Source organism: Barbus barbus (genome assembly GCF_936440315.1).
Source record: "Barbus barbus genome assembly, chromosome: 16".
NCBI lineage: Eukaryota > Metazoa > Chordata > Actinopteri > Cypriniformes > Cyprinidae > Barbus > Barbus barbus.
The window spans coordinates 10,058,386-10,085,579 of NC_136744.1; the positions used below are offsets into that span (position 1 = coordinate 10,058,386).

At 36.9% G+C, this 27,194-nt stretch overlaps 3 protein-coding genes and 1 pseudogene across 5 annotated transcripts; 3 read left to right on the forward strand and 1 right to left on the reverse strand.

Annotated features, from left to right (window-relative positions):
* Nucleotides 1-1,004: 1,004 nt before the first annotated feature.
* LOC306882160 (catechol O-methyltransferase domain-containing protein 1-like) lies at nt 1,005-3,878 on the forward strand (annotated as a pseudogene). Its single transcript has 7 exons — nt 1,005-1,041; nt 1,446-1,558; nt 2,329-2,436; nt 2,523-2,641; nt 3,118-3,172; nt 3,268-3,401; nt 3,720-3,878. The product of its transcript is annotated as a catechol O-methyltransferase domain-containing protein 1-like (transcript).
* Nucleotides 3,879-4,603: 725 nt separating this feature from the next.
* LOC306882052 (interferon-induced protein with tetratricopeptide repeats 1-like) lies at nt 4,604-6,865 on the forward strand. Of its 2 annotated transcripts, none has more exons than XM_079436485.1 (2): nt 4,604-4,664; nt 5,160-6,865. In XM_079436485.1, the coding sequence occupies exons 1-2, from the start codon at nt 4,643-4,645 to the stop codon at nt 6,467-6,469; spliced, it is 1,332 nt and encodes a 443-aa protein (XP_079292611.1). In that variant the 5' UTR covers nt 4,604-4,642; the 3' UTR covers nt 6,470-6,865. The 2 variants fall into 2 exon arrangements, with proteins under 2 accessions (XP_079292611.1, XP_079292612.1); XM_079436486.1 differs by having other exon boundaries at nt 4,630-4,753.
* A 2,058-nt stretch (nt 6,866-8,923) lies between these two features.
* LOC306882161 (uncharacterized protein) lies at nt 8,924-13,267 on the forward strand (the record flags this gene model as incomplete). Its single annotated transcript, XM_079436640.1, has 3 exons — nt 8,924-9,922; nt 10,119-10,243; nt 11,041-13,267. 3 exons carry the CDS (start codon nt 8,924-8,926, stop codon nt 13,265-13,267), a joined length of 3,351 nt encoding a protein of 1,116 aa, XP_079292766.1.
* Nucleotides 13,268-15,267: 2,000 nt separating this feature from the next.
* On the reverse strand, nt 15,268-24,161 carry LOC306882671 (non-selective voltage-gated ion channel VDAC2-like). Its single transcript, XM_079437483.1, has 9 exons — nt 24,005-24,161; nt 21,905-21,976; nt 21,761-21,810; nt 21,336-21,488; nt 21,194-21,246; nt 19,142-19,369; nt 18,505-18,655; nt 16,682-16,739; nt 15,268-16,402 (listed from the first exon to the last, which is right to left on the reverse strand). Exons 2-9 carry the CDS (start codon nt 21,969-21,971, stop codon nt 16,311-16,313), a joined length of 852 nt encoding a protein of 283 aa, XP_079293609.1. The 5' UTR covers nt 21,972-21,976; nt 24,005-24,161; the 3' UTR covers nt 15,268-16,310.
* Between the last annotated feature and the right edge of the window lie 3,033 nt (nt 24,162-27,194).

Here is a 27,194-nt window from a genome sequence, read left to right on the forward strand (position 1 = left end):
GACATCACCTCCACCATGCTTTACAGATGAGGCTGTCTGCTTGGGATCATTGCAGTTCCCTTTTTTTCTCGACATTTTTGCTTTCTCATCACTTAGATAAAGGTTCATCTTTGTCTCATCGGTCCATGAACCCAGTTCCAAACTCTTCTGGCTCACATTTGTCACATTTTTTGCAAACTCTAATCTTGCCTTTCTATTTTTGGTGCTGGTCAGAGGTTTGCATCTTGCTGTGTAGCATCTGTAATTCTGTGTCAAAGTCTTCTGAGGACAGTAAATTGTCAGAGCATCACCCCAGCTTTCTGGAAGTTGTTGGTGATTTTACAGACACGTCTTTTAGGATTCATTTTCACAGCTTTTATGATTTGTCTGTCATCAACTACTGTTGTTGTCTCAGCCGATCAGGTCGTTGTTGGTTGCTGGTGGTTTCCAAACTCTTGATTTCTTGATGTCCTTTGTTTTTGCAGGTAAAGCAAGGTCTACGCTGATGATATATTCATTAACTTGAGAACAAAAATTCATGATAATCAATAGATTCTTGCCAAATATAGGAATTTATTGTGTAATTTACCATTCATAAAGGTACAGTGTTTGAAACAGCAACTAGAATATACAGTAAATGAGAAGAGTAGGCTACTATGCCACTGAAATCTGTAATGGCATCAGAAATAAATTTAAACCAGCCTGAAAATTTCTTGAAAGGTCTCAAAATCACAGCTCTTTGCAAATTATACATTCTCCCCAATTTTCTGGAAATCTAGATTGTATCAAGCTTTCTATTCAGGGTATTATCATGCTTCTCCTAATGGTCATTGAAGAAAAGTACTTGTAAAGTAAACTTTGATAAAATCAATATCATGCAAAAAGCAGCCGCATCTCTTTTTATATCAGGGGGCCAAACAAAGAAAACTTGTACTTTCCGCTTTAGTCTAAATAAAAGCCTCACTTGCATACATCACAATTTCATTTGTCTCTTGTTTCTGTTGATTCTGACTCCTGACATTAAGATGCTTTGTACCATTAGTCTCCTCTTGGCATTAACAGGTAGGTTTATGTTTGATTTCATTATGACTATTTATGTGAAATATTCAGTAACAGTAATTTGACTTCTAAATACAAATGCATTCAAATATATTGCTTGATAAATACAGTACTTGACATTTTAGGGTGTTTTTGGCCTGAAGGTAACACTGCTTCTCATTGGTTAAAGTAAATTGGGTGCCTAGAAGTTGTATAAAGACACATTTTTATAGGTCACCTAGTGTGTTTATATGTTATGGTTATGAGTGTTGTAATAAGCTGAGATTTTGCAGCAGGTAAATGCCACCCTGATAAACCAGCTCTGTATAATAATACAGTTGGCTCTCCTATTTTGAAATTATGCATGCTTTCATTTCCACAGCAGTAGTTAATACTGTTTAAGTAAAATCTGTTCACTTTGTGTGTAGGACTCTGCCAGTCTGCTCTTATCAGCAAGAGTCACAAAGGAGATGATCCTCTGCTGCAGTATGTGGTCAATAACTCTCTGAGGGAGCACCCAGTGCTAACCAAACTACAACTGGTGCGTAAAAAAAACACCTTTTGTGCCACCAGACATAATAAAATAAGCAAATCATAATGTAAAATAAAATAAAAATTCAAAAGTCTGAAACCACTGTAAACATGCTTCTGCTTTGCATTCTCTATTAATCCTTGTATTATGTTCGTATTTTGGGTACGATTTTTATTTTGTGGGTCAAACTGACCCTTATTAGATTAACCAAAAAATCTGGCAAAAACAGTAGTAAACCTTTAACTTTAATACTTCTCAATCTCGAATCTTAATTATTTATATTTATATAGCCTACCATAAATGTCCTTTTCTTCAAAACCCTAAAATTCTCTGTATTTCCAGGTTTCATTTTTTTAAGTGACTTTCAAACATTACCTTAAAGGGGACTTGTTATGCCCCTTTTTACAAGATTTAATATAAGTCTCAGGTGTCCCCAGAATATGTCTGTGAAGTTTCAGCTCAAAATATCCCACATTTATGATAATTTATGATGTCATTTTGAAAATGCCTATTTTGAGTGGAAGCAGAAACATGCTGTTTTTGTGCATGTCTCTTTAAATGCAAATGAACTCTGCTAAAAAAATGTGTTTGGTTTTGATTATTGTGTCTATCGCACTGAAATCATGCGTGTCCATCAACAGTCGTGGGCGGGGCCTGTAATATGTGACATCACTTTTAACAGATTCTGCAAACGGCTTGTTCTGAGGTCAGTAGATGGGAATATACTGCACAAGTATATACATATTTTGTTTTCACCTGCACTATATTTCTGATTCAAGAGAACTATGGAAGATTCCAAAAACCTGATGATGGTGGCAGCTGAGCAGGCTCAGTTTATGGCTAATCTCGCAAAAAACTCATAGAAGCCAATAAAACTATTGAGATTGGTGAGTGAAAGCAGCATAATTCTTGAAAATCACATGTTTACTTTTCACTGCTTACCTGTAAAACACATATTTTGCATCTGTCTTAGGCATGTACACAGGATACAACACCTTAAGTCTGGCTCTGGTAGTTCCTGAGAATGGACTCGTGGTGGCCTGAGAAATTAATGAGGAATATGTGAAAATAGGCAAGCCATTTTTTACAGAGGTAAACCATAGTAAAACATACAGTAGTATTCTGAACATTTTAATACAGAGGATGTCATTTGTTTTATTAGGACACAACACTGCTTTAGACAACTGTATCTGTTAAGTTGCTTCTCCGCATACACACGTCTCAATTTCGATATTGATTACTGCCTGCCACTGCAAGCTCACAGTCATCAGTATAAAGCCCAGCTGACCAGTAGGATTGAAGGAAGGCAGAGATGCAGAAATGTCCATCAGACTCTACACTGATTGCTGATGGAGACAGATGTGAATGTACACCTGGGTGCTGATAACTGCAGAAAGTTGAACATCAAAGTGCTTTATCTACAATTTTGTCTTTTTATCATATACTTTTATAATACAACATTAAAAATAACACCCTATATGTCAAGCAAAGACGAAAATGTTTCATTGTACACTAGGGATTTAAAATGTAAAATTAGAACAAATAACGCCAAACTCTTTTTGTTTTAGGCTGGAGTGGAGGATAAAATAGATATTCACATTAAACCTGCAGTTGAAACCTTGGGTAATGATGAAATACAATTGCAGTACATCATTTTAATGTATTTATTTATTTATTTCAAGTAAACCTATAAAGAAATCATCCTTGTGTCTTTACAGATGAACTCCTAACTGCTGGTGAAGCTGGAACATATGATTTTGTGTTCATTGACGCTGACAAAAAGAATTAGGAAACATACTATGAAAAGTCCCTCCAGCTTTTTCGAAAGGGTGGCATTGTGGCTATTGATAATGTAAGTATACAGTACAGTCTATTTAGTTTGCTTTGAAACTAACCCATTTGTAATACACTCTCAGATAAAAAGTTACAAAAGATGTCACTGGGCGGAGGTCAAAAGGTACACACTACAAACACACTTCAAAAGGTACAGACTACAAAGATGTACATTTGAAAAGGTACAAATCTTTTGTACCTTTCTTTTCTGAGAGGGTACTATGGGTGCACAGCTAGGTTTTACAGATTCGTTTAAATGACCTTACAAATATAGTGATGAATATATCTATATATTCTTATTCATCTGTGAGTAAGCTGGAGTCTCTCTGCTCTTCAGGTCTTCTGGGGTGGACGGGTCATCAACCCAGCTGAAGATGACCTTTCCTCACAGACCATAGACAAACTGAACAAGAAGCTACACAAAGATGATCGGATTGATCTCAGTATGCTCACGGTTGGAGATGGCCTAACGCTGGCTATCAAAAGATTGATTTAACAATAAATAAATCATCTAAATAAAGACTTACATAATTATTATTATTATTTTTAAATCTATTTTTCAGAATAAATAACTCAACTTTTCAACAGAACTGTCTGGTGTTCATGAAAAAATATGGCCTGTGGTCAATAAAACTATGAATATATTTTATAAAACTAAAAAAAAAAAATTAGCAAAGGCTGTTCATGTTATTATTATTACAAAAATATATATATTTTGCCCGTTTATTCAGTATTTTGCCAACTTTAAAGGAGTGCAGCGACAAGGTTTAACCACTAGATGGAGTCATTACTCTTCTGGTTCAAGTTATTTGTCCTACATGCAAACATCTATTGACTTGTTAGTGAGCTATTTACTCATCTGCTTGCAATTTATTAGTTGTAAGTACTGTGTGCCTCAATTATCTGTAATTTTCCTCATCATTTTTTGCACATTGCTATTTTTCATTTCTTTAACGTCACATCTATCAATCACATTTAAAGTCACGAATCTATACACTTGAAACTTTTCCTTTTGTCGTTGACATTCATTTTACATATCACTAATCTAATCTAGAATTGTTCATTGGTATGCATAAACAGAAGAAGAAGCCTATTACATTTTACTGGGTTGTTGATGCTACACTCTTAGTTTCGTTTATCGTTAATCAGAGCAATAGGTGGAAAGTGAAACTTATTGTCCCCAAAATAAGTAACCTACCCTACCCTACCCTACCCTATAAAAACCACCCCAGCGACTATATTCAACCAGCCATCGTTTGGATGAGGAACCAAAGTTCTAGAAGTAAGACTTTGTATCTGTTTTCATAATGTGATTAATAATTCTGGTTACCCTTTATTTTAAGGTGTCCTTGTTACAGTGTAATTATACATGTAAGTACTGAGTAATATTAATTAACTACATGTACTTATTATATGGTTAGGGTTAAGATTAGGGTTTGGCTTAGGTTGTAACTTGTAACAAGATCACCTTAAAATAAAGTGTTACCTAATTCTTTAAATAAGTAAATAAAATAAACCATTAAAAGATACTAGTCAGTGAATGCCTTTAATCTAGATACTTTTTTTTTATTAAAATGACAAAAATAAATAAATACAATCATATTTAAGAAAGCACTTTAAGGAAATTATGTTTTACTGATTATTTGATTTCTGTAAGTCCTATTGAAAATAAATTAGATAGTCAGATATACTGTACTGTACAGATTCAAGGAAACTGAGCAAGAAAAACTGCAAGTGTGTAAACACTTCTATCTATTTTGCTTTTTTAACAATACAGGAATGTCTGAGGACAAGCTTAAACTGTTGTCGTGCCACTTTACTTGGGACTTGCAAAAGGAGGACGCTGACCTTAATTTTCTCGAAGTGAAAATTCGTGAAAGGCTGGCAGTGAAATGTGAGTTTGAAGGAAACCTGAAACAAAGAGAATTAAATCTTTTGGCCTTTATTAAACATTTACAAGGATTTGACGAGGAGGCTCTTAAGACCCTGCAACTAGCAAAGAAGGAACATCCGGATGATGACAGCAATGTGATTGTGACGTATGGAAACTTGGCCTGGGTGCACAGTCTCATGGGCAATGTGACTGAGGCTGAGACTTACATAGAGAAAGTGAATGAAATCCTTAGAGCTTTCCCTGCTCTGTCTCCAGCAGAGCTTCACAGAGCAGTTCAAAGCGAAAAAGCCTGGTCGCTTCTCAAGTTTTCTAGAAAGACCTACATCAGGGCCAAGGAGAGTTTCCTTGAAGCTTTACAGAAAGAGCCGGATGATAAAGAATGGAACACAGGCTTTGCTTTTTCTCTGTTCCGTCTGGAGGGACTGAAGATTGGTCAATACAAGCGTGTACGGTTAGAAGAGTCTCCTGCTGTGCTCCAGCTGAAGAAAGCTCTGAACCTGGACCCGGACAATGCAATGATCCATGTGTATCTGGGGCTTAAGTGCTACAAGAACACAAAGACTGTAAATAACGCAGAGGCATGGCAGTACATGACGCAAGCGCTCGCGATGGCTCCAGATAACCTCAGTGTTGTTTTGCATGTTGCAAAGTTTATGAAGAAAGAGCAGTGTTATGACAAGTCCCTGAAAGTGTTGCTGGAAATGCTGAAGATAGCACCAGACTCGTCACGTTTACATCATGAAATTGCCAACAACTACCGCTGGAAAGCCATGCAGATGAATGACACACACAATCCGGAGCTGCTGGGCCTCTGCATTCAGCATTTAGAGAAGGGTGCCAGTTTAAACCCAGGCTACATATACCCACAGCTGGAGTTAGCGCAGAGGTATGCAGAACGAAAGCAGATGGCTAAAGCAGAGCAGAAGTTCACTGAGCTGTTTGCCCTTCCTGACCTGAGGCCAGCTGACCGTCAAGCCTGGCATCGCATGTATGGGGATTTCAAACAGTACAGGTGGGGCTCAGAGAAAACTGCGGTTGAGCATTACAAACAAGGAATGATGCTGGGGCGAGTGTCCACCGAATGGATCACATGCAGAAACAGACTGAGAAAAATCCTTCAGAATGACAAACGGGACACATATGAGATCCGGACATTCTTTCATTCTTTTACAACAGAGAACAAAGATGATTAAGAGAGAATAATTAAATCTCTGTTCAAGTTCCAGTCGTAATCACTCATTCACTCATGTAATGAACTTAGCAATAATTCTCCTTTTTCCTTTTTGATCCACTGAGTGTTAGAGTTAAATATAATATTACAAATTATTATCTGTTTTCCAAATGTTTATTAACAACATTGTAACAATGTAGTATTTGTCTTTACAAGTGTATTTTATCAGTTAAACCTCAAGTTGTACTCACATTTACTAAAATGACACATTTTCACATGCAGTTTTTCATGATGAGATTTATTTTTCTTTATTCCACTTTATAATTCACTGCTGACTGCATGTGTCTGAACTGAAGGAAATGGTTGTAGTTGTTCAAATAGCTGAAATACCAAGAATTATGTTGATAAATTAACATGACACCTGGTCAGAGTGCAGCATCTTTATTTCAGTGGAACTAAGCATCAATTAGCTGCAGGTATTTAGCTTTATCTGGATCACACAAAACATGTATATCTGAGAATTTTATGTTCTCAGTCATTAATAGTAATCAAAAAATTAATCTATGAATAATTTTTTATTTTAGGGAAACTAGAGTTTGTTTTCCTCATCAGTAAGCAGAGCCTCCGATCCTTTCTATATCTATTCCAGTTAATGCTGCTGTCATTAAAGCAAAAAGGGGACATACCAATATGACAAATATGCTAAATATAAGCAAGTACTAATGGTGTCAGACTATATAAGTAATGTGTTATACAGTAAATTTAAAGTACATATTTGGATGCACTCACATGAGAAGGCAGACGTGTGGTGTGTATGTTGTTATTGGCTGCTCGTGTAGACGCTGTGCTGTTGGATTGAATCCAGCTCACAGAGACCGCTCAGCATGACTGTAAGTGTAGAGCTGACTTGTGCTTTTCTGCAGCACAAACATGTACATTATAGCTTGAAGAATGTTGCTACTACAGTAAAATATCTGCAAATCTGACTATATGAGGAAACGGTAATGTTGTTAAATAATAACACCAACATAAATTAAAAGCTGTCACAGTTCTGCTGAAAATCACATACTCTACAGTAATAGCATTTTTTTGAGCTTGCAGAAATATAATATAGATTTTTAAACCATATCAACGATACCTTAGCTGACAACAATAGTACATCTCCAAAAAATATAAGAAAACTAATTTAAAAGGAACAAGTTTTTAAACACTCTAATTCCAAATTTACACTGCATATGATACTGTTTAATGCTGCTCAGATGTGGCATAAATCCATTTATACTGCAATGATAACCATATACTTTGATATTAGGGGCTGAGGCGGGTCAGAGCAGGCATAATTTAGTCTGGTTTATGCAACATTGTGTCTTTACACAGAATTTTGAGCAGGCACAGCCTTAACTAAGATGCCTTAACAGACAAATTGCCATCTCAAGCTACAGTATAGGCTATTACATTTTAATATAAGTTTATGATAACACTTAAGTTTAGGGACCAATTCTCACTATTAACTAGTTGCTTATTAGCATGCATATTACTGGCTGTTTATTAAAAAGCACATATTAATTCCTTATTTTACATGACCATAGATCATTTAATCTTACCCCATACCTAGGCTAAATATAACTATTAATATATATCAAGTTTGAGGCAAAAGTCATAGTTAGTTAGTTGTGAGAACTGTTCCCCAAACTAAAGTGTGACCAAGTTGAGGTATTATTAGCTATGTCTTTTTAAATGTAGAAGGTATTTAGGGTTCATTTAGCCTCTGATAACCTTGTGCAGACGGTCCTGACAAGGTGTTTGACATAAAGATTTAATGCTGATATTTCTGTACATATGGTAACAAGGTTTACAGATGGTTCTCCTCATACGATTTTGTATGATTTGGAAAAAAAGCGACAGTTACTTGTGTTTGAGTGGTACAAACCCTGAAAGGGAGGATGATGATTTCATTATGTTTTATATACATAGCCTACATTATTATAATAAGGTGGAGTTATACTGAGGAAATCTGTGATATGTAAAAAAATAATAATAATAATTAAAAAAAATCAGTAGCCTAACTATAAAAGTTAATAACTTCGTTACTAGTACTTAACTAATTACATTATTACTTTATTATTATAAAAAGTAATATTTACATAATTAGGGGGATTTTTTCTAAATTTTTGAATTTGATAATGAAATATATGGCATAAAGGGTGCATTTTCTGTACATTTTATAACACATGTATTCTAGCTTCGCTAACGTACTGAACAAAATATTTTAAGGCAGAATAGGCTATGAGCTGGGAATCTGTGACGTCACGTCAGCTCCCTGGAGGAGTGCGCGCGCAGGACGCTGAGCTGAACAGCTGATGCTGTGCATTTAACCAGTATGGACAGCTCCATTCCGCAAACCTAGCATCTATTGCAGTATATAAAGGGCACCATTTTCACTAAACGCTGCAAAGGAAAACGCACCAGCCTCACAATGGAGCGTCTTCTGCATTCACCTGGCCGGACACGGGAAGAGTACCGGTGCCAAACGGCGCGTCCTTCATCACAACTCACCTCAAGGTCTGCCTTCAGCTTCGGGTCCACAGCACCTCTGAGAGGTAACGAAATCCTTAGAGAATTCGCCTCTAAACCGGCCGATAGCTTGGAATTTTCAAACAAATATGCAGGTGGAAAGAATCTGAGGAAAATTAGTGAGAAAGAATTACTGCAGGGGCTCAATGACCGCTTCGCGGGATTCATCGAGAAGGTTCATCACCTGGAAAACCAAAACAGAGCGCTAGAGAAAGAAATTGAGGTCATTAGACTGAGAGCAAAATCATCTGCCTCTCTGTCCAAAGAGTATGAATCAGAACTGGGTAGTCTGAGGCAGCAAGTTCATGAGATAGGCCTTCAAAAGCATCAAATTGAGATAAACCGCCAGAACCTGGAGGACGAGTTTAACACTTTGAGAGAAAAGTATGAGAGAGAGGCTTGTGGTCGAGTTGATGCGGAGGACAGCATTTCAGTACTAAAGAGATGCATTAATGATGCACACCTAACCAAACAAGAAATGGACAGAAAAGCTAAAGCTCTCGAAGAGGAGATCGGCTTCTTGAAGAAAAACCATGAAAGTGAGGTAGCCGAAATGGTGGCCCAAATCCAAGAGGGTCATGTGACAGCAGAAATTAGTGATTTTAGTAGAAGTGATGTCACTGCAGCTCTGAGAGACATCAGGATGCAACTTGAAGGTCACGCCGACTCTGACATCCGATATGCTGATGAACGCTTTCGAGCGCAGCTCGCTAAACTGACCAAAGCTGCTGAGGTCAACAGAGAAGCGCTCATGGCCACTAAAGCAGAGATTAATGAACACAGGAGACAGCTCCAGTCCAGGAACATTGAGCTCGACTCTGTGAAAGGTGTGAGAGAAGCCCTGGAGAGGCAGCTGTATGACCTCGAGCAACGGCACAATGCTGAAATCCATCACTACCAGGTAAGACACCGTGTGAACCTAGAATATTTTAATCATTCAGTTTGATGATTTGATTGATCATTTTCTGTTTAAATCAAGATAAAGTAGCAAGTTGAGTACTTCATACTCCAATTCTGCACAATCTAAGATTCAGTGCCATGTCATGTGGCTTTTTCTAATGCATTTCCATTGTTTACTTATTTTGTCCATGGTGTAGGACACAATCAGAGAGTTGGAATTTGAGCTGAAAAATGCTAAATTTGACATGAGCAGTCATCTGAGGGAGTACCAGGACCTTCTCAATGTCAAAATGGCACTGGATGCTGAAATTTATTCCTACAGGTACTTCTTTGATTACACACTATTTTATCAACCATTTTACTGTTCACTTAATAATGAACTCTCAGGACCAGCAAAGCCTTCTTAACAGCTATCAAAAAAAATCTCTTATCTTTATTTGATTATCTATTATTGGTCGCTTTCCATACCTGATTCTGTCCGCTTGGCAAGTAGAGTTTATCAAATCAGAATTTATTCCTTGAGAGTACCTCAACAGTGCAAATTAATAGATTGTCAGCTTAATCAGCCAACCAAATTGCCTGGAAGATGTAGTCTTGTAGATAATATTATTGCAGAGGCCTTCAAGGAACACAATCATGTATTAAGTGACATAAGTAATTAGCGAGTAAATAAAGCGAGAGATGTTCTACATGACTGTCATATTTATTAAACAGGAAAGTTAGGCTCATTTTAATTTCAAATAATCAATACTAAGTTCTTTTTTATGACAGATAATTTGTTGATTGATTACAATGAGTTTTAACTAAATTGAGTGTAATTTCATGATTTGGTTGGTGGCTTTCATGTCTGTTTAGGATTGTGGGAGTTTTTGAAATTTCAGTAGCCTCTGCATTAAGAAACAATAAATGGGATACATTTTTGTAAACATTCATTACAGTGTTGTCACAGCCAAATTATAGTATTACTGTAATTTGGCTGTGACTGCACTGTAATGAATTTTGTCAAAAATATGCCCTATTTATAGTTTCTTAGTCCTGGATTTAAAATGCACAGGCTGTCACTAATTGAGAATAATTAATCTGAATATTATTCTGTTTTATTTTATTTATTTTTTTCAGAAAACTTTTGGAGGGTGAAGAGTCAAGGTACTCTACAATCTCAGATGCTCATATTTCAGTACCATACATTTATAGACAGTCACCCATCTATACTCTCCCTTGTATCAAAAGACAGGGGGGAGCAACTCGAAAAGCAGAGCCTCAGTACAAATTTGTCGAAGAGATTATTACAGAGACCACCAGAGAAGATGTGGAGATTTCAGACACTGGCTCTGAAAAGAGTGGGGAGGGGAGAGAGGGCGACAGACCAGATGAGGAGAGCAGTGAGAAGGATGCACAGGGTGAAACTCCACAAGAGGCAGAAGATACTGAAGAACCAGCCATGGAGAACGGCAATGAAGTCAGTCCTGAGTTAGAGACAGAGGAAAATGAAGTCAAACCAAGTGACGATAAAGACAATGAGGCAACTGAAAAAACTCCAGATGATTCTGAGGTACAAAAAGATGCTGACTCTGAACCAACTCAGGAATCTACAGAAGAAGCCACTGATGAACAAGATAAAGATGAGGAATTAGACACAAAAGGCACTGAGCACAAAGACCTGAAGGATGATGTGCAGGGAAAAGTAGAAGAACCTGAAGAGGAAAATAAACAAGCTAAAGAGACAGAGAAAGATGCCCCCAAACCAGATCTGTCAGAAGAGCAAGAAATACCAGAGGAATCAAAAACTGGAGAAAAAGACAAACCATCTCAGGAACCTCAAGATCCTGAAGCAACAATTGAAATAAAAACTAAGCCTGCTGGACAGACTGTTGGGGTAACTTCTCCAAAAACTGAAGATGCTAAATTCTTATCTCAAGAATCTACAACTGCAAAATCAGCAGAGAATGAGAAAGAATCAGCTCCAGTGAAACCTGTAGAGGAAGATACTCCCAAACCAGATAAACAAGCAACTCCTGAACATGCTGAGAGTGAAAAACAGACTACTGGAGAGGACGCAAAAAAAGACAAATCTGTTAGTATGAAGGAAGAAACTAAGAAATCTGAGCCTATGGAAGAAGACCAAGAGGATAACAACAAACTAACTGAGAAACCTGTTGGGGGAAAGCAAGAGGACATGTCAGGTAAAGACGAAAAGGAACATAAACCTGAGGAGTCTGTAAAAGATACCAAAGTTGAACTGGTAGACAATGTGAAAAAAGGAAAAGGTGAAAGTATTGAGGCTAAAGAACCAGAAAAGACACAAAAAGAGGTTTCAAAGGATGCAGAAGAACAATCAGAACCTGAAAAGTCAAAGAAACAGGAGGACAGCAAAAGCAGTAGCAGTTTAGGAAGTGTGGCAATTGAAAAGGGTGAAACTGGAAAGCTAAAAGAAACAGAAAAGGCACAAGAAGACCTTTCCAAAGTTGCTGAAGAAAAATCACAACCTCAAAAGTCACAAATACAAGAGGACAGCAAAAGTGCAGACAGCATCAAAACAGAAAAGACTGAACATGCTAAGCTTAAAGAAACAGAAAAGACACAAGAACTTTCCAAAGTAGAAAAATCACAACCAGAAAAGTCACAGATACAAGAAGACCGCAAAAGTGACAGTGTAAACAGTCTCAAAACAGAAAATGTTGAATGTGCTAAGACTAAAGAAACTGAAAAGACACAAGAGGACCTTTCAAAAGTTGTGGAAGAAAACTCACTACCTGAAAAATCTCAGATACAGGAAGTCCGCAAAAGTGACAGTGTTGACAGCATCAAAACAGAAAAGGTTGAACATGCTAAGCCTAAAGAAACAGAAAAGACACAGGAAGACGTCTCCAAAGTTGAGGAAGAAAAATCACCTGAGAAGTCAAAGAAACAGGAGGACAGAAAACGCGATAGCAGTGCTGAAAGTGTGACAACAAGCAGAGGGGAAGCTGAAGTCACAGAGAAACAGGTTGATGAAACACTGAGTAATCAACCCCCCAAAGCCCAGGAAACAACATCTGATGCAAAGCCTGAGCAAAAGGATACTAAAGAAAGCAAAGAGAAGATGCCTGAAAAAGCTGAAGAGGTGGATAGTGTGACAACCAAAGGCAGTGGAACCAGCAAAGATGTTAAAAATGAAGAAACTGTCCAAAAAGACAAAGATTTAGACAGTGGTGCACATGAAGTGAAGGCTGCAAAATCTGAGATGTCAACCAAAATAGAAGCTAAAGCTCTGGAGAAGACAGAGCAAGTCAAAGACAGCAGCAAGGAGGACAGCGTGGACACCAAGGGTCCAGAAGAAACAACTAAACCCTCTAGTGTAAAGTAGAATATAAACAACAGAAAATATTGATGAAAATGCCTTTGAGAATAGAGAATTTTCAAATAGCAACCTTGACAAATAAATTACATCCGCGTGACAGATGATCTCAGTTGAGCATGACTTTTAGGAACTGCTTTCTGGAAATGTGATGTTTCTGATGCAAGATGCATGCGTACACTGTGTACATAATGAATGTGAATTATGAGGAATGTATAAAATTTATTTTGCTACATCCCTTGCTCTTATCAGCCAAATGTATGTATTAAAACAGTGCTATACATTAACTGAATAAATATTCCAGCATATTAGTGTTTGACCGTATGTTAATTCAATAGCGTTTCTTACAGAGGAACTACAGTAGAGTTTTGTAAACTGTTTGGTCATGTGGGTGCTTCACACTTACCAGTAATTGCATAAGCTTAAAAATTCCCTTGCGTCAATATGGCAGTGAGTCATCTATAAATGATAACAAGGCATTTATTGTATGTGTTTCCTAGGAACTCACTTAAATCTTTTTTTTAAAGTACCCAGAAAAACTGTTCAATATTTTACGATGTCTCAAATTTTTGAGGCAGGGTAAAATACATAATCTTGAGCTGAAGTGATAGAAAATTACATCCATTTTACCAAAGCCTGTCCCAGTGCTGGGTACTGACACTAGTTTGGCACTAGGTCTATAGAGTAGTGGCTCGCAGTGGTTTTGCTGCAGGACACAAGGTTTCACATTTCACATAGTGCAGTTCAAATGTTTGGTGTTGGCAGGATCTTTTTGGAAGAACTTAATGCTATTAATCAGCAAAGACACCCAGTTCAGCTCTCTCCTAACAAGCTGATGATCTGAATCAGGTGTATCAAATAAGAGAGACATGCAAAAACCACTGAGCAGGGGTCCCCATGAGTTAAGAACCACTGGTATGGAAATGTATAATGTTACAAAAGAGTAAATGCTATTCTTTTGAATTTTCTATTCATTAAATAATGTTGAAAAAAAAAAAAAAAAGTGTCACCGTTCCCACAAAAATAAGCTTTATGACTGATTTCAACATTGATAAATTTTCTTGAGCAGAAAATCGGCATATTAGAATGATTTCTGACTCTAAAAACAGGTAATCAATGGCTGCTGAAAATTCTGCCTTGCAATCACAGGAAAAAATACATATTTTACAATATTACAGCTCTTAGTGGATAAAAAAAAATGCAGCCTTAGTGAGCATAAGAGACTTCCTTTTGAAAAACATTAAAAAGTCCTACCAACATCAACATTTTGAATGGTAGTGTAGATGGTGACCCAAGACCACACCATTTTTAACATAGACAATCTAATAAAAGGGTAATTAAAAAAATATTACCACAAACTGCATAGACTCGAAGACTCCATAGATTTTGATGACACAATGATCAAGAAAATTGAAAATTTTTCCAAATGCATAGCAGAAGTGAGATTTCCCAATAACAGTGAATCCAGCTGTTGCATTTAACCAGAATAAACTTGTCTTTGATGGCCTAATTATACAGAAGTTTAAAACTGCAGAGTACATTCTACTTTTAAATGACTATGTTTCCAATCAAAAAAGGTCATCAGGTCAACAAACATGGATTCAACTCATATTTTGGTTTTGGGAGTCCGCAACAACAGGTTAACATGCATGCAAGATCAAAAAACACTTATAATATGCATTTATTTTTACCTTACATGCTCAACTCCCACACGATTCGCTCAACGATTAATTTTTCCAAACCTCTCCTTTGCGTGACGCTAATCTGCAGTCATTTGGTCTCATTTTCATTTCATCATGCCTGTAATGGCTGATAAAGCAGCGTTTGCAAGCGCAGTGCTGCTTTGTGTACAGCATTACAGGGAAAACAGCCATTTTTACCGGCCGAAAAGCAGCACCTAGTGGCAAAGAATGAATTTGCATTTTCATTCAGACCAACAAGTGGGCGGGCAATATAATATTCTATATAAAAACGACTAGTTTCAATGATTCAGAGTCGACCCTTTCTTTTGAGAGACAATAACTTTATCGCAGTACACTTTCAGATTTAAAACTTTGCAGGATGTTTTCATTCACTTACAGCGGTGTTACACACTGCATGAAAGGTCATTTTCAAATATCCATAATAGGGGCACTTTCAGCAAAGCTTTTCCTCTGCAGAATTTGGGGTAAAATTTACTTTTCAGCTACGAGGACCAATGTGTTTTGTAAGCCACAAAAACTATATCATAGATGAATTCAAATAGTTTATTGAAAAGTTCAAACATATAAGGACCTCTCAGGTGTTGTGAACTCATGGTGTCACTGAATTAGGGTCATAATGCAACACAGGGAGCAAAGGGTACTGCACTCAAACCACATCCACAAGACCTTTTCCGCCATCATGGTGAGTCATGGATAATCGTCTGTGCAGCAGACGAAAATAAAAGGCCAGCCATGCCAGCACAGGAACACCAGCGTTCATCTCCCAATTAGGCTACCCAAAAACTGCTTAGTTCGAGGGCAGACTCCACGTATAACGGTTACTCTGGATGGCTGCCGAAGGAAAAATAAACTGCTTAAGCTTGTCCTTGCGTCCAAGGAAAGAAGAAATCATAGTATTTAAATAATAGCAGGTATAACCTTTAATATCGAGTTAAGTGGATGTTTGAATTGCATTCAGATGACTAAGGAATATCAGATACAATACAAATGATGAAATCAGACAGTTTTGTCACAAATCCACCACCGGCTAACTGAGAAGGGAACACAACAGAAAGCCACAGATGCCCTCCATCGCAGAGAGTTTATCATTACTGTGGCAGTGCTGGAGAGAGATGAATAAATTAATTTGTAGTTGAATGTCTACAAGAGAACAACTACAAATGGAAAAACAATCAAGGGCATTAGGACCAGGAGGGGACAAAAAGAAACACCATGACATGATCGCTTTTGATGAGCCTTTGCACACATCCCATCCCATCCGGAATCCCTTTGCTGGTTGCTGTTGGAGTAAGATTTAAGGCCAGATTTCTCTGATATTCCCTTGTCCCTGGTGTTAAGCGGGAGCAGGTTTAGGCCTCCAGCTCCAGGCCCAAGCCCAGCTTGTGGCCACCCGAATTGATGCTCTTTCCATCAACCAGGGCCGACAGGGTCAACTTGATACCTGAAAAACCATCACAAATTTAATCACTGCCGTTTTAACAGCATCCTAAACACATAAATGCACAAGTCTACATGAAAACAAACTTAAAGCGTCAGGTTTCATAAAGTATTTCTAAAACACCCTATTTGATCAGTCTCCAAAGTTGAAGTAAATCATATTGTGTGGTGGACTAGATGATGTTACCAGCTATAAACTATTGCGAGACACAAAAGAAATCAATGCCTTTCACTATTAAATTCTCAAGTGTAAGTAATAATAAAGGAAAATTCATATCTGTACCTGGTCTCAGAGTCTGAGTATAACCAACACCGACAAGGCTGGTGTTATTCACTTTAGCCTGTTGATAAAGAGAGGAAAATATTGACTCAGTTCTGTAGCCATAATGCTCACATGCAAAGCCAAATATAACATTCAAATCACAAACACATTCTGAGTTCCAGCCTCTTAAACAGAAGCTGTACTTTTATTAGTGGTGTGAATCGTCACGATTCAATTCCATTTCTATTCAATCTGATGCTCAACAGCATCGGAGCACAAATCTTTGACGAGTTACAGTGAGATGATGCTAAATTCGGTGCACAAAATCGATATAAAAGCTGTACCAGAGTATGTCTACTTTCAGAAAATCTGAGTTGGCTCTGGAGCTTCTGTTTTTTGCATCCCAATGGCCTTAAACTTTGTCATTGTCAATCAGCACACATCTTTGGCTGTGTAGGAAAGCTACTGATCAACAATTGAGCATAGGATAATGCATTTGTAAACAGACTTATTTCCTCTAAATATAGATCATGGTGCAAGGCATTGTTTGGTTACCCACCTTTTTGGCTTTGGCTGATAAATTTATCACAGTGCAAGCGCACCTTTTCATGATATAAAGCAGTGGTTCTAAATTCTGGTCCTGGGGTCACACTGCTCTGCACATTTTGTATGTCTCCCTTATTTAACACACCTGATTCAGGTCATCAGCTCATTACAAGAGAGCTCCTAGAACTGAAACGAGTGTGTCAAATAAGAAAGATAAACAAAATGTGCAGAGCATCGGCAGGAATGGAATTGAGAACCACTGGTCATTGGACATTGAAGATAGATAATATGATTTAATAATTATGATTAAGAACCATTCAAAAGAGCATCAGCATTCATTACCGAATCGATTTTTTCCCGACACTCTTTACTATTATGGAAAAAGTACATTTAGAAATGTTATTTTATGGGATCAGATTAGGGGGGTGCAAAATAGACCAAAAAAAAAATAAAAAATGGAATTGTGTCAAATTATATTTTGGACGATATTTTTCCAAGCGTATTATTGTTCTGGTACTTTGACAGGTTTAGGACTGCCATGGACAGTAGGGGTATAATGATTCATCGATATGGATCGATACAATGTCTGACGATACGATGCATCAATGCCACGCGTAAAATATCGATGTCTGTAGTGTAAATAGGCACCTTTATTTTGGCACTGTCCACATTTTCACACAATGTCCGTCTATGTATTACCGCCAATGCCTGCATTCTCGTTCAAACTCACGTATCTGAACTCAATATTAGGACTGCCCAAAGGCACAAGGCGAGCATAAAAGACACTTGGGATTGTTAGCGGAACAGTCGAGCGCTGCGTGAGAAGTTTTTTTGCACACACACACGCACACACACACACAGACAGCCGCATTTTCTGCTATTACTTATAATTTGGTTATCTGTAGAAAAGATTTTCAGCACTGAACCCCATATAGCAGCCAGAATTGTTTATTTTCTTTATTATTTAAAAAAAAAAAAAAAAAAAATAGGCCTATAAGTGTATAGCTTAGCTTAGCTGGAGAACAGAAAAAGGGTCTATATCATATGATATAAATATAAAAGACAAAAGTCAAACGGGGGCATTTTTGCTCCTAGATCTTGAATTTGGGGGGAAATCTAAACGTATTTTGATAAAAGTGAAAGCATGAACTTGTGTTTTTGCGATATACTCTGTCAAATCACATAACTAATAATTAAAAAAACAATTACGATATTATTGTAGACGATACATATCGCACATCCCTAGATCAGATGCAGAAACAAACAGGTGCCCACTTCTGAAACATGAGTTTACTCACACAGATGGAAGCATCTTTGTCCAGCTGATACTTGGCAGCAATGCCGAAGCGTGTGCTGTTGCTTCCTGCTGTCCAGGCCAGATTCACCGCTGTCTCCAGCTTATCACTCACTTTCTGGTAGATTGAGCCACCAAACTCTGAGCCATCATTACTGCAGGGACAAACAAAAGAAACTGAATCATAAAAAACAACCTGTTCTTAAATCTAAAATCAATGAATCAATCAAATAATGTCACATTAACTCTTGGATACTTATGCAAACTACTGTTCTTGTAATTCTTGTATTATATTGTCATTTTAATTGCTTGAAATATTTTTAAGAACAAATAAAAAAATGATATTTACTGCAGAAATTTCCTTGACTTCAATAATATGTTAATATTGTATTATTTGTCAATATATTTGCAGGCATAAAAAGAAAGTTATCATTTTAAAACCCTTCCTATGTCCAGATTGTCCCTGTCCATATTAATGGACAAGTAATGTGTCAACATGAGACAACATGTAATAAAATTCCTGACGTCTATGCGAACTCTGTGTACATCATTTCTCACTATATCAACTCTTCTCCCCACTAAAATAAACCAGGTCCTAGTCTCATGCACTTAGAATGATGTAGTGATGCTTCAGGACGTACACATTAGTGTGCAGCTGGAAGTCTCCTGTTTTGTAGCCTACAGCAAAGTTGTTCTGGGTCATCTTGGACTTGGCAGTGTCGAAGGACATCTGGTAACCAGCGAGCCATCCCTCATAGCCGACCACTGCAGCGCCGTGGATGGTTGGACCGGCAAAGTCAAAGTCAACGTCACAGCCCAGGTTAACGTACTCGCGCTTGTATGCAGTCTTGACTTTTCCACTTTTTTTTCTGTTCATGAGGGAAAATAAACACTATTTAGTCATTTTATCATGTTTAGTCAAATTACATTTGCTTATAAAAGGCATTTTAAACATATGGATTATCTGCCTTCTGTCTTGCAATAAACCAAAATTCCAACCTGCAAAAATATAAACTGTTTGGATTGTTAATATTCTTTCCTATCAAACAACTGATACAATTAGTTTAACAAATGACTTTAAAATAATTACGCAGTCTTCTTGGAATGTATTTGGACAATCAAACTACACTTAAAACTTATATCAATTTCATCCTTAGATAACATATCAAAACAAATGGCAAATAGCTGATTCTAGACCATCTCATTTAGTATTATTAATAAAATATATTTTTGGGGTCATGACAGAAGCGGTTTATTTTACTTTGGAGGCCAAAGTATAGGTGTGGTTCAGGAACAGTATTTGGACACTTAGGTGACACTTAAGCAGGAATAAGTACTACTATGATGAATAAATGTGGCACCATGTGGCATTTACTTTTAACAAAATAAGCACATTTTCTTTAGTTTTTAGGTTTAAAATGATAAATTTGATATGCAGATCAAAATTAAGACAAATGTAACACTTTGTCTAATGTTAGTAGAACTTACACATCAAAACAGCAAATAAATGACTAGAACTTCAACTAAAACTAAGAATACAACATAAATAAATACTATAATATCTGAAATCAAGACTCGTGCCAAAGGACAAGCTGCAGATACTGTTAGTAAGGATATACAGTCATTCCTTGGTTGTACTATTTCATTCACTGCACCATTTTAGAACATTTTAGAACTTATACTGAAGTCAGCAAAAGCCAGCACATGACGTCCCATTTTGCATTGCCTGCACAAATACAACAGAGCATATAGCAGTGCTGGTGAAATATACTACCGTTCAAAAGTTCGGCGTCAGTAAGTTTTTGTTTTTTTAAGAAATTAATACTTTCATTCAACAAGGATGCATAAAATTGATTCAAAGTGAAAGTAAAGATATTTATAATTTTACAAATATTTAGATTTTAAATGCTGTTCGTACTTTCAACAAAGAACCCTAAATGTATCATGATTTTCAAAATTAATAAGAAATGCGTGGGGTTTTTTTTTGGAGCAGTAAATCAGCATATTACAATGATTTCTGCAGGATCATGTGACACTGAATGCTGAAGTAATGACTGCTGAAAACTTTTTGCATCCCAGGAATAATACACATTTTAAATTATATTACAATAGAAACAGTTATTTTAAATTGTAATACTATTTCATAAAAAATACTTTTTAATCAAATAAATGCAGCCTTCGTGAGAATAAAAGACTACTATAAACTGCATATTTAAAAATCTTACCGAGCTCAAACTTTTACATTTTTTTAGTAGGCGAGTAATTCCACTGATTTTGCTCTGAGACAAACACTGCTGTTCACTCCTCTTTTACATGATCCAAAGCCTCTGCCATGAGCTACATGAGCCTATACATCAATGAAGGCCATGTCAGCGTGACTGTCATCTGAGAGCACAGACCCCAACGACACCAGACAGGTGCCACTCTCTCCTGACCAACCCGATTTACAGTTCTCAGAACATGAGGCCTAGTGTGAATCGAGCTTGTGTGAAAGTAACCTGCATCAATGCACAACAGAACAGAACTAACTCGGTCACATGGCGACACTTGAATTGCTCAATACAATATTGAGTTACAGTCCACCATATAACGTCCCTGATCTCCCCTGACCCAAATACACACGCATGCACTGACACAAATCTGGGCTTCAAATCAAATCTGAAGCTCGTCTGTAGAAAAAAATAATAATTTACCCTGTGTTTGGTGAGAAGGTTGTGTCAAAGGTCAACTTCAGTCCCTTTGTAATCTGAAAAAGTGATAAACAGCATTATTATTCATACTAAAAGACCTGCAGCTTGATTAAGCACCATTCAGTGATTGGAGACGCATTCAGACCTGGTCTTCAATGGTGATCTCTGTGCCCAGGGTGTTGTCAGTATTCCACTTCTCTGTGAAGGTCAGACCATACTCAGACCTCTTGTATTTGGTCTCCAGGCTGCCTACCACTTTGCTGGTGTCAGTGTTGGAGGAACCAGAGGTCTTGAACTCCTATAGAGATGTAAAAGAAATATTTCAGATCATAGTGACATATTCATGCATTGTTTTATAAAAATAATTCTTAATAATTAAAGCATTAAGTACTAACATATGAAATATGCTACATATATACACTTGTCTCCTTCTAGCTTGCTTCCTAATCTAGTTGTATATAATAAATATAAACAAAATAATATTTGGATAATGTACATGGAACTGGCTTATGTATTTCCAAACCACAAGGAAAAGACAGCGTCACATATATAATAAAAAGATAATCTCACCACTCCACTGGCTGATTTTGTCTTGACGTCGAGCTTTACCATACCAAATCCTTTCAGAAAACAAACCAAGAGAAACTATTACAACATGAAGTGACAACTAATGGTGATTTTTCACATGATATGGTGGATTATTAGATACATTACCATATCCTTTGTTGAAGATGTCTTTGGCAGACTTGCCAAGATCAGCATATGTTGGGGGAACTGCCATTTTATCTATTTTAAAAAAGCATATAGGAATAATTAGTGGGTCAGACTCTCAGAACAACATCAAAACAGTAATACATCTGTGCAGAAGCAGACCAACACATTCACAGTTGCAACTGATCTGAGCCATTTGAAATGAAGTGGTGGGACGTTTTGGGTGGTCTACGGTATCTCTAGCTTTCCACGGTTAATCGTAGTGAGACAGTGTCATATCAGTTGATAAATGAGCCAGCCTGAATGCAGCTGCTCTGCTCCAGCTAATCTGAACTGACAGCAGGCCACTCCTAACTGAGTCAGAGTTAGGAAGTGACGCACTGACTCAACTCCACACTAATCTACAAGTGTAGAACATGTGCACAAGTCAGCAGGAGAAGCAATTATAGGAATAAAACCGATGCAGCATGGGAAGGGTGTGGAGGCGAGGGGCGGAGACGGTTAAAAAATTTTTTAAAAACGCTCAGCTTTAGTCTTTAGACTTTTTAGTGTAAGGCAGGGGTAGGCAACGTCGGTCCTGGAGTGCCGATGTCCTGCAGAGTTTAGCTCCAACCCTGAAAAAAAAACCTTACCTGCCTGTAGCCCTAGTAATTCTGAAGACCTTGATTAGCTTGTTCAGGTGTGATTGATTAGGGTTGAAGCTAAACTCTGCAGGACAGCGGCACTCCAAGGCCCTGGTGTAAAGTCTGCATAACTGACTGTGTGTGAGGAGCAACATCCAGGAACTGTACAGTGACAAGACTGCATCTAAATGGTTAAATACATGCAAAGACATCAATACATCATGGAATTTCAAGTAAGACACCAATTACAATGCAGTATACAATAATGGAAAATAAGACAACCAATCAGAGCTCAGAAAGCAAAATTATGAAGATATTATGGTACATGAATTTCGAATATTCTACCCCTGTAAAGAGGTGGTCAAAATAGACTGAGCACTCAATTTCTTTGGACACTGCAAAGGTTGTGATATGATGTCATGCTCTGTACCATCTTTATTATAAATTAAGCCTTTAACAAATTATAATAAATCCAAAATGTACAATCCCCACTCAGTCTGTACTACAAAAGTTAAAGTTTGTTTTGTTGCACTTGTGTTTCAAGTCTCAAGCATTTGCATGCATATAAACGGCAGTAAATTGAATGAAAAGTGTAGTGAGACCTCCCCTTAAGTCAATGTGAGATTTTTCAAATAAATGACGAAATTACTACATAACTATAACAGAGACCATACCCCTTAGGGTTAGACTTTAGAATTGTTCTTAAAAATGAAGAGGGAAAAATAAAGCAAAACCAGCCTAAGTTGTTTGCTGGTCTTAACTGGTTTAGCCTGGTCTCCTAGTCAGTCCAAACGGGTCTTACCCAGTCCCCCATCCAGACCAAACCTGAGCAGACCAGCAAAGAGTCCAAATTTAAACTTGTCAGCAAGGGAATAAAAAAAAAATACAAATCTAACCAGAATGTTATCATTATAATAATGCTGAGAAAACATACTTAAATTACATTCCCAAGCAGAGAACATAATTTACTCTAAATATAATATAAAGCATCCTGTGACCTTCGTCATACAGGACACTGAGTAAAAGTAATGACCGGAGCTGTAGGCATGTCTTTCTTTTCAGGAAGTAGTAATCTTATCGGTTTACTATCAATTCAGCTCAATTAATCTACGGTTTTGAGAACTGCTTTATTAAAGGGCAAGGTTAATTGCGTTTCTCCTTCCCATTTTCAGAAGCCGCAGGAAACCCGCATGGAACCAGACGGAAGTGGTTATATCTTAAACAAAACTGAGAAATAGGAGCACTAAAAATGATCAGCGTGCGATCTGTCAAATAAAGCTACGCTATAGATTGGGCTGTAACGCTGCTGACTTGTGCTGATCTCCGGCTCTCTCTGGCTGGCTGTGACATTAGGACAGGCCGAGTCCGAGCTCTGAGCGATTCAGCTAACGCGCTAGCCCTAAGTAGAAAGCATGTGATTTAACAGCTCCAACGCTGAACTGTCCGCAGTACATGAGTTCTGCGTTTCTCGTTGACTTACCTGTTAAAAGGAGTGAAGTGAGGTTATTCAGGTACGCCTACTGAGCCAATGTGGAGGGTCTCGCCAGTTGGAGGGCGAACTGAAGGAGACTGTAATGTTACACACCCGTGCCGACAGCCTCCTGCTCAAGGACCCCCAGGCTGCCCCATCGGTGCCTGATGGCAAATGCAGATGGTCCTTGCGCTTTATGCTCACATACTTTCCTCCATTCACGTTGCTAATATAGAAAACAATCCATGACTCAAATATCACAATTTCAAATGGATTTTTATCACATTACCTTCACGTTATTTAGTGTAAAATCAGAAACACACTTCAAAAAGAGTCTATGCAAAGGTTTGCTTATTGAGCCTTGCTCAAAAATGCCTCGCTTTGACATTAAAAAACAAAATGACTTTTAAACATTTGTAAATTATTATTACATATTTTTTATCATATATAATATTATATAATTTACTATTATATAAAATGATTAATAATATTAAATAATAGTATCAACAATATTGCATTATTATTATTATTATTATTATTATTATTATTACTGCACAACAAATAGGGAAGACTCACGCTTTGACCGAGGGAATTAATATTTTGAATGAGCTCTTATTTTTATTTGAGCTTAAGTCTGGATAATTTTGTTATGCTTTTTCATGTTTTTATTTCTATTTAGCTTAGATTTATTTATTTCAGTTTTAGTAATTATAGATCTTTAACTTTAAACTTCTAGTTCTCATTCTGAAGTTTTTCTTTAAAAATAAAATGTATACATGTAATTCAAAAAAATAATTTAATAAAATCAAATATTTTAATTGATCTTATTTCATTTTGCAAAAGTGATTTGTAATGGTTTCTGTTGTTGTTAGCAATAACAGCACTGCTTCTCTAAAGTTGTTCTTGAAAAAGGTGTAGCACTTCAGCTTGTTGCAGATGTTTCCATTCCTTATGCTGTGATGTTTCAAAAGGTTTGCTAAATCTAGTGATTAACATTTTAGGAGTCCAAGCATAATAGGAAATCCTATTGTTTGGTCAATTATTCTTTTTTTTTCGTGCTCTAAAATTATCTGGAGTCAGAGACCATAGGCCTGTGGATCTCAAACTAGGTGTAATGCCCCTCTCCCCAAATGTCGGACACTAGGTGGCGCTATAAATGTGTACATTTGTGTTTTAGTTCATAACTCTGGAATTAAGGACAAATAATTTTTTCAGCTGAATCCTTGAATCAAGCTCTACAAGAATGCATATCTTCCATTCAATTTTTAAGTCATTTTAAATTTGATGAAAACATCTCCTAGGGACCTAGGCCCTTAGTTTGCACACATCATCCCAAGACCATCATGACAAATGTCAAATAAAGTGTTGTTAAGATGTAAGCCGATATTTTCCTCATTTTGACTAATTTACTAATATCTGCTCCAAGCCGTGAGCGCTGTTTGACAGATATGTCAGTAACTGACATATAATGAATTCATAATTTCATATCATGATAACTATTTACAGGCAATACAGTATAAAAACAAGCAAACTTCAGTGCGTCCTCTATAGTTTAACTTTTTCAAATAACAAAAAGAGCCTAAAACATAATACACAATAAAAATGTAAACATGTAATGTTTCAAACTGAACATGTCTGACAGAAGTGCAAAAGAACAACAGGCTAAACGCACACAGAGAACATTTTCAACCAAAATCTAGCTTTATATCTCTTTTTTAATTTATTTTTGTTGAGTAAATTTTAACGCAGCGATCTGCAGACTAGGCCTACATATTAACGTGTTGATGGAAGAGAAGTTTGTGAATTTTGAAAATATAAACAATTCGGACAATAAGATTTGTAGATTTTTTCAATATACAGTTCGAACGCGTTTTTGACCTGGGGTTGTAGGTGGTCCGTATACATTTATTTAGATGAGTACTGGGAGGGTTTAGCTTTAGGGACCCCCAGGGGACCTCATGAACCTGGAAGTAAAGCAACGCCTGCAAGGTGGGTGGGTGGACAGCAGGGGGCACTCTAGATCATCACTACAAATGTATTTATTTATTTAAGAATAACTCACCGATAACCTTTACTCTTAACATTATACATGACATACAACAAATTACCAAAATGTAATACCAGTGTTTAGGATATGACGCACTTGCATATTATTGTTCTTTTGTTGGTTCTGATATTTATTTATTTATTTACTTATTTTTAGATACGACAGTCTGATCCCAATGAAATTGGAAATCTGGATATTATTATGTTTTAGTGATATGACACTACTATAATAATAATAATAATTTGATTTATATAGTGCCTTTCCAGGGCTCAAGGATGGTTTACAATGCATGTTCAACAAGAAAAGAATAACACTGAAAGGGTAGACAATGGTGACAAACAATAGTTAGTGGAAACAGTAAAAGAGCATTATATATACGGGGCAAAGAATCAAACTTAAGGATGGTAACATTCAGAAAATAAGTGAGTTTTATAATGATTTAAATTCTGGAATATTATACTACAACTTCCTGAAGTAAACAATGCATTTTATGTTAATAATAAAGATACAAGCAGTCATGTAAAATTCAACATCAATTATGAATAATGTCAGCATTGCTTGTAAAAACACACACGTTTACTTGGCTATCTAAATGGGGACATCCATAGGCGTAATGGTTTTTATACTGTACAAACTGTATGTGCTATTGCCCTACACCTAAACTTAGCCCTCACAGGAGACTTTCTGCATTTTTACAATTTCAAAATAACTTTTAGCTTATTTTTAAATCCGTTTTACAAATGAGGAGGACATCCCCAAAGGGAGGTTTTTGGAGATTTTGTCAGGTTTACCTCACTTTTGGGTACAAATTTGTCCCCAAAATATGATTAAGTACACAGACACAGACAGACAGACAGACAGACAGACAGACAGACAGAGAGAGACACATACACACACATGTTGTTTTTTGTGGTTTATGGGGACTCTCCATAGGCGTAATGGTTTTTATACTGAACAAACTGTGTGTGCTATTGCCCTACACCTAAACTTAGCCCTCACAGAAGACTTTGTGCATTTTTAGATTTTCAAAAAAACACCATTTAGTATGTTTTTTAAGCCTTTTGAATTACGGGGACATAGGCAGTGTCCTCATAAACCACCTTCATATTGTAATACCTCTGTCATACCCATGTCATTATACAAATTTGTGTC